This window comes from Cyprinodon tularosa, unplaced genomic scaffold (genome assembly GCF_016077235.1).
Source record: "Cyprinodon tularosa strain WSP-4 unplaced genomic scaffold, ASM1607723v1 ctg102, whole genome shotgun sequence".
NCBI classification, from domain to species: Eukaryota; Metazoa; Chordata; class Actinopteri; order Cyprinodontiformes; family Cyprinodontidae; genus Cyprinodon; species Cyprinodon tularosa.
The window spans coordinates 273,079-290,758 of record NW_024037805.1 but is presented as its reverse complement, the minus strand read 5'-3'; the positions used below and the strand labels follow the sequence as shown (position 1 = coordinate 290,758).

Here is a 17,680-nt window from a genome sequence, read left to right as displayed (position 1 = left end):
CGGTAGTAAAAGCTGAAGAAAGTCATACAAAAAACACCTTTTCAGTCATGCAGGGGAGATCAAACATGTGGTTAAAGGTACTCTGACTAAATGAGATTAAAATGGAACGTCTTGAGCCGCATGTAAAGGCTAAAAATCTGCAGCACAGCCAAGGCTGAGATAGAATGACATGGATCAAAGCACACACACGTGTTAGACTGGTCTGTTCAAAGTCCAGGCCTAAATAAACTCATAATATTGCAGGATTTGCTTAAAGATGGGTTCCATCCAATCTGACAAAGCTTGCACTCTTTTTCAATGAAGAAGAGGAAGATATTTTGTCACTGCATATTTAAGCAAAAGCTAGTGGAGGCATCAAACGACATGCAGCTCTACGAGCAGAAAAAGTATTGAGTCAGATTGGCTGCAAGCAAATGCAATTTACATTTTTATACTTTGATTTTTATAAAAACAAATAAAACACCCTGAATACCATTTTTCCTTCTATTCCTAACTTAAATGAATGGTCATAATGTGACACTATGTGAACTTTTTCATACCATCTCACTAACACTCTATTTGTTCCAGAAACATGCGCTTTGATATATAAAAAATTAGATATGAAACAAAAGATTTTGTGTTGCTATTAAGAAGAAATATATTAGACTTACCCCTCTGCCCATGCTTGGTGTCCAGACGTCTGCAGGTTATGCTGTAAAGGAGAATCTCAGGGGTCTGGCCTTTGCTGAGGTCTCCCGCCAACCACATGCAGAATGCACTGGTGGAGGGTTTTTTTTGGGCCTGGCACCCTGCACCACATCAAATATCCCATTCCCTCCCTCAATGTTCTCTTCTCTCTAGGTAACTTGAGCTACACATCCCCACCCCACACTATTCCCAGGGTTTCTCTCCACTCACAACCCCCCATCACCAAATGCTTTCCCACCTGCTTAATTTTGCCACACATGGCCCCTTGGTTAACAACAGCTCATCAATCACTGCTGTCAGCGCTACAAATGAAACCTTGCTCTCTACATATCTTATACAGTATTTACAATAAACATGATAATGAGGGATCGATAAGAGGCCTGGAGGTTCATAATGAGGAGGCAGCAGAGTGTTCAGCTGTTATGCTTCTGATGCAATCCTAATGTCTGTTGTCCAAATGCATGAGCAATGCAGTGAGTTGTGTTATTCTGTTTGCTGCTGAATCTAGCTTTTCCAGCCTGAATTCTAATCCAATATGAAGCCTCGGTTAGCTAAAAGTCCGACATCTTTTCTTAAATAAGGCCGGTCACTCCACTGTGTTCACACTAAATGCAGGAAATAACTGAGTGTAAAATAAGCCCCAAATATGTCCTAACTAGCTGTAATTTACTTAGAGAGCTGATTTTATGCTTGAGTTCTTCCTATATTACAAGAAGAATCGATAATTTAAGAGAAGCCTGTGTTGCCCCACAGATGAAAAAATTGCATGTGACAGTGGGAAAAAACAAGCAGACAGAAGATGTAAGACATTAATACAAGACTCAATATTACAAATAAAAGAAATAAGTAAAAAGTTCAGTTGTATAGTGAAATAAATTAACACCTCTGAGGGAGGAAAACACCTCTATAGTTATCACTTAAAAAAAGCTATAATCAGATAAAGAAATTTGAAAACATAAAAAAAAGCCATATAACAGAACTATGCAAAAACAAACCTGAGCAATAGATATGATTGTAGAAAACAAAAACTTGCCAACAGATAGTCAAATAGTCAACAACATTAAGACATAACGTGTTAATAGGATGAGAACAGGCTAAAAAAAAAAAATCTGCATCAGATCAAATACCTTTTAAAGGGTTTTTCAATGCTTATAAGGTCTGGTGATAGTAGCAGAGTGTGAAGTCTAACAGCAGGTAAAAAGCTGGTGATGGTATTTTTTTTTTTTTTACAGCCCATCTGTCTCCCACCACATGAACTCCAAGGGTCATCTTAGTGCTGAAAGCCTGAGTTCCTTTAAGTCAAAGTTAAAAATCCATTTCTTTAGATCTGCCTTTGACTGTTCAATTAAAATGTTAAAGGAGAAGTCCGGTCAGCAAGGAATAATCAGTGGATCATTATCTATACCTAAAACGAATACGTTTGCAGTGATTTAATGAATTTAGCATTAATCAGTAAAAAAATTAAAACAATTATTTTTGTCGTGATCACTGAGTCTGGGAGCGGCCATTTTTGCCCAAATATAGTAACTCCTGGGATCTTCTGGCAGTGACGTAATGGAGTGGTAAGCCTAGCACCATTATCCACGTTTTACAAAGAAAATCAATGGGAACTACTAACTAGATACATCTGCAATCAACAATTATTTAAGATTTCCAGATGACTTCACTATTGAAATTTGTGAGGAGCTATAGTTAAACTGATAATGCCCACGTGCATAGCAGTTGGATGTTGTAATACATCGGGTAAAAAAGAAAAAAAAGTAGGTGTTTCACTGGCCAGAGAAAATAAAATGCCATATGTAGCCAACATTCCGAAGAAGAATGTTTTCAAGATGACTTGGAAAATAGTGCGTTGTGACAAACACCAGATACAGCACTGGGACTTGATCAACAGCCGATACCGCACCGTGACGTCACAAACCGGTAAGTGGCAGTAGTGTTCTTTAAAAAGCATTGATGTTTCCAATAAAGCACATTAAAATGAAAATTACTCTCAATTAAAAACACTTATCATTTATTGAACAGTATGTGATAATTTCATATTTAAAGTACTTTCAGAAGTTTGAATTCTGAATAAATTTCCTTTAACTGAAGTTTTACTAATTTAAGGTTGTTGTCCAACTGTTTTATTTGTTTTACTACCTGCTTTTATCATGTTTTTATCTTTATTTGCTTTTACTCTGCGTTTATTTTCCTTCTATGTTATTGTATAATTCATGTAAAGCAGTTTGAATTGTGGGGCGCCTACTTCAGTATACCGTGTAAAGTTCATTGGAGCTGTACTATACTGACTCTGTAAAAGTAATTAATAAACCAAAAGTACTGCGTCTGTTAACATTATTGATAGGAATCTGGTGATTTCCTATTCTACTGCAGCTATGCCAGCTTCAGCTTTGCTGGGAAGGTTTTCCACAAAGATTAGGAGTGTATTTATGGAACGTTTTCAGCATTCTTCCAGAAGCACCTCTGTGAGATCAGACACTGATATTGGATAAGAAGTTTTTGATCACAGTCTTCTCTGTTTTTTATCCCAGAAATCTCCAATCACATTGAGGTCAGTGCTCCGTATAACCCAGGCATTGTTTTCAATGTAAAACATAGACCTTGATGTATGGACTGCTCTGTGGTTATGTTGGAAAAAGAAACTGTTTGCAAAAAGCTAGGAACATAAACTTTTGAGGGAAAACACAGCTGCACACAATAAACTTTTTGGCACCAAATGTTAGACAAAATTTAGTCAGGCAAAATGCTGTTTTCTTTCTAACTCCAGACTCATCCATTGGAATATATGAGGCTCTTGTGTGCTTTACACAACCTTGTCTGCCACTTGGCATTGCACTTCACAAATTAAACATCCAAAGTTATGAAATATGAGAAAAGTATGAAATATGTTTATGATGACCTTGAATTTGCGGGTCGGACCTCTATTGGCATATTGGTTTGTTAGCAGATTCATTTACATCTCAGGAGTTCTTCAGGTTTAAGATTGAGGATCAGACGGTGAGTGGGCTTTTTGCATGATCTCAGTGGGTTCTTCTTTAATGACACCCGTTTTTACAGTGAAGTTGAGTTTTCTGTTTGTCATGTTGGTAGATTTTAGAGAGAAAAGGTTTGTGTCTAACATTCGATGGCAGTTTACGCCTCTGCTAATTGCTTATTGCAGAACCCATGTTATAACAGGAGAATATCACCAAAATATATGGTTTTTCATTACTCCTCTTTTATTTTTGGTTATACTGAGCATTTATGCTCATGTTGATATGACCAGACAAAAGAGATACGCTTCTGGTCTCATCTTGCTGGAGCGCCTTATATTTAAAGCTTCTCCAAATCATTATCATGTACATTTAGAGTTTTTAATGACGTTCTTCTTGCATGTGATTCTGGTCACCATGTTGTTCTGATGTTACTTGACCTAACTGCTGCCTTTGATACAGTAGACCACAATATTTTAATATCGCGATTACACCACATTGCTGGTATTGATGGCACTGTTCTTAAATGGTTCAGGTCTTACCTGGAGGAGAGAACTTTTTCAGTGAATATTAGTGGCTCTAAATCATCTGTTGCTTCAATGTCTTATGGTGTCCCACAGGGCTCAATTCTTGGCCCACTGCTTTTCTCTCTTTATATACTGCCTCTGGGTTCTATCCTTAGGAAACATGGGATTTCTTTTCATTGTTACGCTGATGATTGCCAGATTTATTTGCCCATACAGCAGCAGGATGTACATTCAATCAAACATCTCCTGGCATGTCTAGGAGATATTAAAGCTTGGTTGGCCTTGAACTTTTTAAACTTTAATGAAAACAAAACAGACGTGATGGTGTTTGGACCCAGTGGCTCTTGTGAGTCCTCCTCTGTTGACCTGGGACCATTGCAGGTACATTTTAAACCTGTTATTACTGATCTTGGTTTTAAGGTGGACAGTGATTTTAAATTGGAAAGCCAAATTAGAGCCGTGGTTAAGTCCAGCTTTTATCATTTAAGGCGATTGGCTTCAGTGAAATCTTTTCTTTCCAGGCAGCATTTTGAAACACTGATCCACGCTTTTGTTTCAACTCGATTGGACTACTGTAATGCACTTTATCTGGGTGTCAGTCAGTCGCTGCTCTCACGTCTGCAGCTAGTACAAAATGCTGCTGCACGACTTTTGACAGGTACTCGAAAGAGAGAGCATGTGACCCCTGTCCTGGCCTCACTTCACTGGCTGCCTGTATATTTTAGGATTCATTTTAAAATTCTTATGTTTGTTTTTAAATCATTGCATAATCTTGCCCCAGCTTACCTCTCTGAGCTTCTTCATCCCTACGTACCCCATCGGTCTCTCAGGTCAGCAAATCAGCTGCTCTTGGAGGAACCGAGAACAAAAAGGAAGCTCAGAGGGGACAGGGCTTTCTCTGTTATGGGCCCCAAATTATGGAATGACTTACCTTTGCAGGTCAGAGAGGCCCCTTCTTTGCCCATTTTTAAAGCTCGTCTTAAAACCCATCTATTTTACTTGGCTTTCAACACCAGTGGGATCTAGTTTTAAATTGTATGTTTTTTTGCTTTTAAACTGTTTTTAAATTATTTTTATTATGTTGTGTTCTTAAACTGTACAGCACTTTGTATCAACTGTGGTTGTTTTAAAGTGCTTTATAAATAAAGCTGGTATGGTATGGTATGGTATTTAAAAACAGAGATGACTTCTGTATACCTGCTATCATATACCCCTTCTCTTATGGTACAATTTAGCATGAACCTGCAGGCTGAGGAAAATTCTTAATAATTTCCTTTTCCTTTTTTCTTCCTAATAACCGAGCCACCAGCTGTCAGCTTATTACGAAAGGTCCAGCTGATGGTCTTGTAGGGCATTCCAGTCTGTCCAGATGTCTTGCTCCTCATGTTCTTTGAAAGCATTTTGGGTTTGTCCTTAGAGGAGGAGAGTTTGGAAAGGAAGAAATTGATTCTTTCTTCTTAATGAACATAATGAGTTTAAGTCAGGAGGATTTGTTATTGACTGACTGATTGATCTGTGCCACATTTGCACATAACTAATCTGTTGAAACCAGAATGCTGACTTGCTTGATGGGGATCAAATACTTGTTACCTGAGGCTGTAGAAAGTAAAAGCTTTCATTAGGTGTTAAAATAATATGTCACCAACAATGACTGCTGCACCTTGAAGGTAGTCAATATCATTATCCTTAAACTTAAAGTATTAGTGCAGTAACTCCTCCCTATCCTTTTTTTTTTTTTTAGGTCTAAATTACTTGTTACATTCAAACAAAATAGTCCTATACTACAAAGTGGTACAAATATCTGATATTTGAATTTGGATTCCAGCTTTATTGTTTTTGCTACTAGACAGAGAAAAGGAATGCCTTTTGATTTGATATTCAGCTAAGAACATTAATCAATTTTACTGCCATCTTACCAAGAATTGCTGTACTGTAACTTTATTTTTTAAACATCACATCTTTATTTTACTAGCTTTTTTTGGGGGTGATTTCACATCCCACAATGTAATAAAAGGGACCATTACTTACAATATATTACCTTTTCTGTGATATGATTGGCTGATAGAATAAAATGGGCTAAGGAAACCGAGTGACTGAGCTCAACAATGTTTTCATCCTACTGGCAGTGAAAGCTTGGTGTTATCACCTGAAAAAAGGGACATTTAGCTTCTCAATAAAACTCCCTTCAACATTTGCAGTAACATGTTGCATATCTTGTGTAAGTAGAGCCATTTTCTTTGAAGCCATCTGGAGCCAACACATCAGAGCCAGTGACTTAAAGAAATGGAATAAGGAGATTAAGAAGACCAGCTCTTTTTAAGTGACTGCCATAAAAGCCCTACAGCTGACTGTGGAAACACTAATGTTTCACAAGCTGCTCAGCATATCAGGCAACACTGCAAACCTTGACATAACACGCTAATTAAACAAAAGAGTCCCTTTAGTCATGCTTGTTTGATTCTTTTGTCGGACAGATTTTAACAGGATATAATTTCTCCCAGCATAGTAACTCTTCAATCATTAGCATTGTTTGTTCATACTCTTCTTTTGTGTGCTTCACATGGCGTGCAATCACTAAATGCAATTTTTTAGCATTGCCTGTCAATTCAAATTGCAAATTAACCAATCAGACACTAGCAATTTAGTGGGGTTTAGCATTAAAAAAGGTGTTAAAGATGACAAAGTCCAAACAAAGAAACAGAGCAGCGAAGAGTTTGGACTTAAGGGAATCTGTCAATAAACTCCTAATTAATGGGAATAACACATACTTACTTTGATTTTAAAGAGGAAATGGTATGCAATGAGTGGCCTTTTGTCAACAGTCATACACAGAGGTTGTAATTAGTTACATAAACTTTTTGGAGTAGTTTTACTGTGCCGTACATCTTAATTCTACATGAATAATATTCTTGTAAACTATCGCTACTTGAGTGAAAATCTGTATCTATTATGTCCTCTGTACTATTCCGAAATCAGGTCAACATACAGTAAACAGTAGATATTAACAGTGGGATTTCATTACCTTGTCCTAACATATATACAGTTCTCATTATAAGGATTGTTTTTTTAAGTTTTAAGTATTTCTTCTGTGCAAATCTGCTCTTTTATATTCATGGCATTAAGTTTTATTCTTTAGGCATTTGAGTCTTTAAAATGCCAGAACTTGCACATAAAGTCTGCTTGCCAGCATCATCTATAAACATTAAATCTGCTAGAATTATTACATTATTGATATAATCTTTGTATTATTATTATTACAGTTAATCAGTACTCAAGTAGCCTTTTTACCGAATAACTTCTTACTTTCACTTGAGTAATATCTTGGATGACTACATTTTATTTATAATTGAGTAAAAAAATGTTACAGTAGTGCTACTCTTACTTGAGTACAATATTTAGGTACTCTACCCACCTCCAGTCATATGACAATAGGGATTTATGATGGTTAAAGGGCTGTTGATAGTGATTTAATGGTGTGGGTGATATTTTCTTGGGACATTTTGGGCCTACTGGTCTGTAATTCAGTCCCTAAAATCATCTTATTGAATATTCTTTGGCTTAAGAATATGTTTTAGAAAGCTGTTACATTGTTTGAGAAAAGAAAAGATGGATATGAGACCTGACAAACAAATACAAAAGGTCTATAACAGGAAGCAGGACAGGGAGAAGAGCTCAACGAATGATCCTCAACTCTATCTTTTAAAATAACAAATCTAACAAAATTCGCCTGCATTGGAGTTCCTTTTTAATTATTCATTAAATTAATGAAGTGACTGTAAATAAACTACTGGTCAGCAGAATGATTAGCTAGGTACAGATTGGAACACAGAATAAAAACTGTTTTGGTTTTCCCAGCAAATGAAACCCACTCCTTTACCACCTCCAGCTTAATGTCACTATTAGGAAAGCAGATAAATTATTTATACCTGCATGTAACAGTATGGCTATCAGTTAAAACACAGATTTGTGGGGTTTATTCCTAAAATGGAAGCACACTTAGAGGGAATGAGATAGTTAACATTTGGCTATTGTACCTTTTACTTTACTCTGTACCTTTATACTTTGCCATGATTGCAAAGATCTCTGCAGCCTGATATTGTGGTAAATAAAAGAAAATTCACACAAATGCAGAAGAACAGAAAAAAAAAACAGCTTGATGGGATGTAAACAATAAAAAGTCAGATTTTATATAGTTGGAAGTTACTGTTTTTTTTGCACTGAAATTGTTGTAGAGGAAAGAAAATATGTTGGAGGAAATCTTTTAGCACCACAGCCTACCTGATAGCAGAGATGGGAAGTAACGAAGTACAAATACTTCGTTACTGTACTCAAGTAGGTTTTTCTGATATTTTTACTTTACTTTACTACTTATTTTTATGGCAACTTTTTACTTCTACTCCTTACATTTTTACACAAATATCTGTACTTTCTACTCCTTACATTAAAAAAAATGGGCTCTTTACTTTAGTTTTGAATCATTTCAATGGAGTTACCGCTATTATTTTTCACGTCATCAATACCAAATTCATTCTAATTGGATGGGAATCTACGTTGCATTTGACGCACCACTACAAGATGAATCAACAGATTTGGCGGTATTCATTAGCGGCAAATCATTGCAGCTTGGTGGCGGTGGCGTTAGCATAGTAGTATGGACGACGAGATGAGTGGAAATGAACACAACGGAGATCTAGTCCTATTGGCAGACATCCATTTAAAATGTAGGCAACGGCATGAAAAAAGTGGTTTCTACTTTTACTTTTATACTTTAAGTAAATTTACAAGCCTGTACTTTGTTACTTTTACTTGAGTAAAGAAGTTGAATCAGTACTTCCACTTTTACCAGAGTATTTTTTAACACAAGTATCTGTACTTTTACTCAAGTACGGAAAGTGAGTACTTTTGCCATCTCTGCCTGATAGTTACTGATGATGTCCATCCCTTTATGACCACATGCATCCATCTTCTGATGGTGGAATAATGCAGCATGTCACAAAGCCTATACTGAGTCAAAATGAGTTCAGTCTACACCAGTCATAATAACCAAATCTAGTCAAACACTTTGCCATATAGTGGAATGTGAAAATCACATCCAAGATGTGAAGGTGAGAACTTTGCTGCAACTGTTTGATTTTATCATTTCAATACTAACAGAAGCCTCAGAGGACTGTTTCTAACAAATCTACTGTATTCCTTAATCACGTAGGGATATTTTGAAGGTAATAACATCGTATACCTATAAAAACATCAGATAGTCTCTGTTTCATCTAAACTTTAGATGAGAAAAGATGCTTTAGATTCTAAAGCATCTTTTTTAAGGAGTGAGATATGCAGATTGTTTGTCAATAAAATGTGTCCATTAAAGCTTTTTGTTAGTTAGTTAAAAAAAATGAATTCACTTTATTTTACTAGTTACAGATCCTATCAAAAGCACACAAAATAATCCTCTACAGATCAGGATATTTGCTGAAATAATTCTTTAATTGTGCAAAGGGTTAAGTGTAAGCAAAGAAAACTAAGAGACAGATCCTGGTGATTGTCACTGAGGTGGATGGTGAACAGGGGACTCACGCAGAAACAAAAAATAAACTTTTCAAACAATTTTAAACCCATAATTTAAACCTGGCTATTAACCCTTGTACCAATATGTGAAATCTAATGACAAAATCCTGTTTAGATATGATATTAACAAACGCACATTGCAGCAGACTAAATCTTATGTTGGTCATGCAATAGATATAAACTTCATGCAATTTTTTTTTTTTTATAAGTTAAAAGTATAGTATAGTATAGCTTTGTGCTATAATATCCCTCCCAGCAGCTGGTCATTGAGAAGGTGCAGCTGAGCAGGTGCATCAGTTAAACTCTGCCACTGCACTGGTTCTGAATTTGAAGCAGAGCATTTCTGAAAAGGTCATGTATGTTCACTGAACCCCACCTGCTCGTTAGGTCAGAAAGAAAATTAAGCCTTTATGAAAATTATATCTCATTTTGTCACTTTGCAAAAATGTGAAAAGGTTGTAAATGGCTGCCAAGCATTTTTTTCGCGGTTAAACATAATTTCTTGATGGATGTAGTTTAGCCGCAAAGGGCACAACGAGAAATTATCATTCTGGTTAAAATCTTTTTTTTTTTTCATTAAAAGCAAAACACCTGGTGGTCCTTGCTCAGAATTTGAAATACAGAGTTTGCCCCTAAAATGTTTCTATTAATGCAAGCAAAATAGAACCAGAACTGCTGATAAACACAGGGCTTTTTTCTAAAGACTTTTATTCTCGTGTCAGCTTTAAGGGCATTCAAGTCACCAGCATTGCCGACTCAAACCTTTAATTTCTTTCCAATTTTTCTCTTTTATTTGTTTTATATAAAAAAAAACTTACAGCTTCAATCTCCTTTAATGGAATATGTTGTAAAAGACCAACATGGGGTATATTATTAATATGAAATAAAAGTTTTTTTTTTTCCTCATTAACAAAAAAAAAATCTGAAAAGGTTGTCATGTGTTTTCAACTTCCCTCACTCATATCAAAAAATGAAATCCAGTGCTACAGTAGTATCACCTATACAATTCACCTAATTATAGGAAATGTTGCATACCTCCTATTAGAGAATAGCAGTGAACAGAGAGCTTCAGGAGAAGCGCTCCCAGCTGAGTGTGTCTGACTCCACCTGCAGGTGGATTACAGACTTCCTGTCTGACAGGAAGCAGCTTGGAAAACATGTCTCCGACTTACAGCTCATCAGCACCGGTTTCCCCCCAGGGCTGTGTTCTTTCTCCTCTGCTCTTCTACACCAACAGCTGCACCTCCAGTCATCGGTCTGTCAAGCTTCTGAAGTTTGCAGATGACACCACTCTCACCGGACTTATCTCTGATGGTGACGAGTCCGCCTACAGGTGGGAGGTTGACCATCTGGCGACCTGGTGCAGGGAGAACAACCTGGAGCTCAACCTTTAGCTGGGAACTTCCTGGGAACTATAATCTCACAGGACCTAAAGTGGGAGCCGAGCATCTGCTCCCACACCACGAAAGCCAAGCAGAGGATATACTTCCTGCGGCAGCTCACAAAATTCAACCTGCCACGGACAATGATGGTGCACTTATATTCCTCCATCATTGAGGTCATCCTCACCTCCTCCATCCTCATCTGGTACGCTGGTGTCACCGGCAAGGACAACGGCAGACTGCAGCATGTCATCTAGTCTGCAGAGAAGGTGATTGATTGGCTGCAATCCTCCATCTCTTCAGGATTTGTACGCCTCCAGGACTCTTAGGCATGAAGGGAAGATTGTGGCTGATCCTTCGCACCCCAGCTACAAACTACTTCTGTCACTTACCTCGGCAGGAGGCTGTAGTCCATCAGGACCAAAACCTCACGCCACTAGAACAGTTTCTTCCCACCTGCTACCAGCCTTATCAACAAGGTCCAGAGACCCCTGTTACACTGACCCGCCTCTCTCGATCCACCGTTCAGGACCAAGAAGCCACACCAACATAGCATCTCCAGACCTCCTGTGTTACATTAACACAGTCTACTGAGTATATAAAGACCCCAAAACTGATGGAGAGATGGAGCGGGGACCACCTAATTATAGTTTTTGTATGAAAATGTGTTAAATCAGACTGGTCCAATAGTGATTCTATTACAGATGGAGTAATGTAACAATAGTAGTTTCTCCCTGAGATTATTAAAGTATTTCTGATTCTGATTCCTGGTTGATGGGACAGGTGTTGTGAATGAAACGGTTCCCAGCTTTAAGAGATCCTGTGTGTCTCTGAATGTGTGCATTGATGACTGAAAGACATCTTCTGCCTGCATTTATCTGTTTACTACAGTGTGTTGAATTGATGTTCATGTGTGTTTAAAGACATTTCAATTAGTGGAAAATAATTGCAGGGGGGATTAAAAAAAAGTCTAATCAACCAAAACTTTTGCGACCCCCATGCAGTACCTCTGTGGACCCCCTAGGGGTCGTGGACCCCCATTGAAGACCTCTGTTGTATGTAGTACATTATGGGCCGGATCTATCAAAGGTTTGCGTGTATAAAAACGTGAGCTATTTCCCTGCGCACGCTAAAAAATGTACAAACTGAGCTATCAACAGCGTGCTAAAATTATTTGGTCTTTAAAACGTGCTAAATAGCGCCTCTTATCCATTTAGTACTTTTTCTGCAATGAATATGCAATATGGGGCGTTTACACGCAAAAGTGCGTCTTGTGGGAGGAGAACATGTAAATATATTAATTTAGCACTCGCAAAGTGATTTATTAAACCTGAAATCAATTTTGCTAACGGTATCTGACTCTATATTTAACACGTTTCAAAAGAAGGTGCAAATGGTCTGTATGCGTAATTGCGCACACATGGCAGCAGTTATTGTCGCAAGAAGGAGACATCGAAATGAAACAAGGAGACGCAGAGAACGCATTTTTTCACTCCGTGTGAATATTTTTGGAATGAACGAGGAAACGATCATCAAAACATATCGTTTATCCAGCATTGCCATTTTGGAGCTGTTGGGGGAACTCCGAATGGATTTGGAGCCAGCCACAAGGAGGACCCACGCAATACCAGATATCACAAAACTCCTTGCAACATTGCACTTTTTTGCATCTGGGATTTCCCAATCTCGTTTTCAGAAGTGCTGTCCGACGTTTTAAATGTCGGACAGGACGCCCTAACGGAGAACCCCGACCTCCTCCTTGCGCCTGTGGAGCAACAGGCCAATGCTGCGAGGATGCCTACGCGCAGTCATCTTATCCACAGTCACTTCTTGTGAGCCATTTGGTATGTGCATTTTTCTACAGGCCAATACAAAACACCAGTTTTTTTTGTTTTTTTTTTACTGCAGTGAAGTAGAAATTCAGCCACATACCACCTTAGGAAAAAAAAGTTGCCAAAGTGTATATATATATATATATATATATATATATATATATATATATATATATATATATATATATATATATATATATATATATATTTTATTTATTTTTTTTTTGGAGGGGTTGGGGGTGTCACTGTAAGATTAAAATTTCTTAATGCACTAGTTTGCACAAACAACAAACTACTTTGCCGCAAACCACAAAACGCGCAAAACCATCATTTAAATAGGGCGTCTCCAACAGTTTTGCACCTGCCACCAGTTACGCAATCACTCTTGTTAAATCACCCGCAAACCATGGTCCAGCCCCTCGCGCAAAATTCCAGTTTGCAAGCGCAAATTACTGCACGCAAAATTGGATCTTGATAAATCCGGCCCTATATGTTTTATATTTTACATACAGTAGCTATTGATCCTGTATTATGTATATATATATCCAATTTGTCTGCACCATAAACGCCAAGTCAAATTCCTTGTAAGTACATATCTACTTGGCAATAAACTTGATTCTGATGACCTTGGTCACATATAGTTTAGTTCAATGGATTATTGATTGAATTAGATAATTCAGTCTTAAAACACACAGTTGTCAATACTACAGTTGAACTACAAATAATATTTATGAGTGTTATGAATGTGACACAGCTGTAAATTCATCCAGCGATGTCGGTCTACCTAAGCTTAGGGGCTGGGACAGATAGGACATCCAACAGGCCGCAGCAGGTAAGAGGCTAATGGTAACTCTGGAGGAGCTTCATACTGTAGGTCAACACCTCAGTTAAGAGATACTGTCATCAGGAAGACTATGCAGTAGGCTCTACATTCCTGCCTTCTTGCCTTATGTGAAACTTTTTAAGAAGAAAACTATAGTGGGAAGAAAGTCAGGAGTTGATTTGTAGTTTGCCACAAACTGTTGAATTTCAACCTGGAGAGACTGAGAGAAAATACACAATTAGAAAGGTTTTATTGACATGAATGAAATAAGTTATTTGGTGGGTTAAAGTTTGGCTGGAGGGAAGTTCGGCCAGAAGCGAAATGAAGGGGATCTTAAAAGATCATTTGCATCGGAGGGGGTGTGGTCATTGAAAATTGCACGTCAGCAGGGGGACCAGCAGGCCGATTGGAGTCTACCAATTAAATTAAAGCTTTAAGTTAGTAAAATGACTCATTACTCATCAATTTGAACCAAAATTAAAGGTATTTTATATGATTTCTTATGTTAATGTACGTAGATAAGTAACATTTTAAATAACTGCACTTGTGCAAGGCCATTCTGCCTGTGAAATGTGTGTGCTGGGGCCCTATTGACCTTGTGCAAGGCTCTGTTTATGGTCTGTTCACATTGGTGAGAACAGTGGAGCTACAATGAATAGTAACAACTGAAGTTCACTGGATACCTGAAGGCTAGAAGTGTGCATGTGCAGCAAGAAGAAACTAGAAAGGAACAAGTACGTAGAATGGCATTAGGTGAGCACATCACAACACATGGCAAAGGACAGCCAGTAGATAAGATGATCACCCCTGGAAGCTGAAAGAACATCATCCAACATGCATTTAAAGGCCTTTTCTCTACCTGAAAAACAGCATGTGTAGCAGAGAACACCGCACATCATAAAAAAATTTTTTCAATTTTTTGTTGAGAGCATCATGCTTTTTGGAAGTTTTTCAGTGGATTAAACTAGAAAGGTGATTTAAGCACCCTGCAGGGTAAAAAAGAAAAAAACAAAACCCTCAATCCCAGTTCAGAGGCTTAGTGTCCTGCACCTTTTTAAAATGTGTCTGTTTCCACACACCTTAATCCAAAGGTTGATTTATCTCCTAAGTTTGTAGTCAAGTCCTGGATTTAAAGAAGACAACCTTAAGCTAACAGTTAGAGCTAAAATGGGCTAGTTTTTATTAAAGCATATTAATTGGTTAATATTTTTTTCCACAGATCCTTTTAATCCAATTTGCCTGAGCTTTTTGTGAAGAAGATTAGACATAAATTGAATTATCCAGGGACCAAAGCAATAGTGTAGCAGATAAAACATCTTACATATGTTCATTTGCATGATGATGTAATTTAATGTTTTTTTCATTTTGTTATTCTAGTGCTACATGAGGACAAAGATGACAACATAATGGTGGACATGCATCCACTGAACCGTAGCTCACAATAAACAGCAATATAGCTTAGATGCACTCTGTGGGAGGAGCAAATGAGACCTGATAGTTTGTATCATTATGAAGCTGAACCAGCGGTTGCTATTTATTGGTCTCTGTTTTTCCTTCAGCTGATATTTTCAGATCTCCAATCTACAATCACTCCTACAAACAGCAGTCATCATTTGTGAAGTGGTTCTATTGACTCAATAGAGCATATATCCAAAGGGTCTTCAGAAACAGACACTGTTGTGTGCAGCTGTATTTCTAAATGGCAACAGGCAGCAATAAAGCGCATGAAGACCCTGTGCAAGAATGAAATGGATTGATTTAAATTGAATTTGAACCTAACTGGATCCTATGTAATTGGATATAAATTGCTCTTATTTATTTTGGAGAAGAGGCTACACATGACATCTCTTGTAAATTGGCTCAATATAAATAAACTGAATTAAAATGAACTCAACTGAAAAGTAGGCTTATCTTAAAATGAAACAGGCATTTACTGAATGGTGAGGTAACAGCAAGTCTGTGAGGATGGATTAAAACCCTACCTTTGTAAAATGAACTAAGCTAAGAATTGGCTTCTGCAAAAAAGGTTTAAACCGCTTTAAAATAGCCTCCTGAGGTGTGAGGTAATAATTTAAAGCTAAAAGAAAAAAAGAAAGCTGGGATCAGCATTATCCTTTTGAGTATATAAACATTTCTGTTGAATTTAGAAAAAGGTATTTTGTTTTTTTGATCGTGGTCTTTAGACCTCTTTTGTTGTCCACAGACCATTTAAGAAATATTCTTCAATAATAGGTATCCATTTTTCTCAACTTGGGAACAGAAGCTTTATTTCTCAATAAAGAAAATAAAGAAAGCAATGTCTGGTTGAAATCCCCACTGATTTAAAATCCCTCATCTCTGTATAGAGATGTTAGTTTTTTAATCAATTTAATTTTTAATCAGATTTTATTTAATCAAATCTACTAAAATATTAATATTTTGTAAAGGTTCAACAACAGCTGGGATTTAATGTTCTCTAATAATCTGAAGTGATCAATTTTTTATGTTTTTTTTCCTGCATTGCATTTTAAACAGCATAACTAAAGAAAAGCATATGTGTAACCCTCAACAAGCTTCTTAAAATAGGTTGCTGGAATGTTGGCTCATTCCTCTGGAGAAATCTGGTGTATCTGATTTAGGTTTGCTCATAGACACTTTCAGCAGAGACAGGGAAGCTGTTCATAGTTGATGGGAAGATGGATGGAGGTAAAACCCAGGGCAACCCTGGAATAAAACCCCGTTAGTGCCTAGAAAAGATTTGAGACCTGGATAGAGGTTCACCTTCCAGCAAGACAATAACTCTAAGCACACATAGAGCTAAAATGGAGATTTAAATTAGAATGGTTTAGCTTAATACTTGTTCATACGTTGGCTGTCCTGTTAAGGTCTAGATCTAAATCAAGTTAAGATTCTGGAGCAAATTATCTTCTATTGTATTCTACTTTACTGATTCCAAAGAGTATAAATGCGTTTTGTTATTTCTATTATTTCTTATTGCTATACATTGTTTTTTAGTGATGCTCTAAATCAAGTGTCATCCAAGGTAAAGATATTCTGGATTAAGAATGAGCCAATATCTTTTTAACACTTAACCTAAAGGAGATGCAGTGCTAACTGTAGATAAAGGTGGAGCTACAGTATGAAGTAATGATTCAGGGCAAGTCAATCAAAATGCATGCCAGAGTTTTGGGATTTCTATGTTTCTGTGAAGAAGTTTGACAAATGTGTAGAATTTTCTTTCCATTTCCAAAATATACACCACATTTTCCACCATCCATCCATCCATCCATCCGTCCATCCATCCATCCATCCACACCAGTTTATCTGTGTAGAGGTATACACTTTGTCATCTTATTGCCTCACAGCAAGAAAGTCCTGGGTTTTCAAACCTGGCCTGGGGTTTTTCTGCACCTTCTCCCCATGCATGCATGAGCTGTCCCCGGCTTCCTCCCACCATCCAAAACCAGACTGTTAGATTAATTGGATGCTCTAAATCAGTGCTCTGCAACCTTTACAATCCAAAGAGCCACTTTTATATTCAGTTCAGGTATTAAAACTCTTTTAGAGCCAAACAACATTATGTGATCTTTTTTAATAAAATAACTTACATTTAATGAATATCTACTAAATATGTATCCTTTTATTTAATAATCAATATGGCATTTTAAATTTTAGTTTTTAAAATGAAGGAAAAAAATAACTTCCTATATCACAAACCAAAAAATCTATATAATTGTTTTTATTCTATTTGCAGACAAAATACCTTTTTATGGTTGCTCTTTCTATGGAAACAAATTGGCTAAATATGTAAACTATAGCCTGTTTTTGAGTAAAAAAATAATCAAATGGCTGTTATCATCTTTAGAAATAAATATAAAGCAAGAAGTGTACTTTTTTTTCCCAAAAAACTAAC

The 17,680-nt window shown here is 37.0% G+C and overlaps 1 protein-coding gene across 1 annotated transcript in view; it reads right to left on the bottom strand.

Moving 5' to 3' along the window:
- The window catches only part of atp1a2a (ATPase Na+/K+ transporting subunit alpha 2a), a 95,205-nt gene extending 94,400 nt beyond the window's left edge, over positions 1-805 (bottom strand). Inside the window, exon 1 of the mRNA XM_038279243.1 lies at positions 651-805. Coding sequence (XP_038135171.1) covers positions 651-662 — 12 coding nt within the window. The 5' untranslated portion in view covers positions 663-805. The remainder of the gene's footprint in view (positions 1-650) is intronic.
- Between the last annotated feature and the right edge of the window lie 16,875 nt (positions 806-17,680).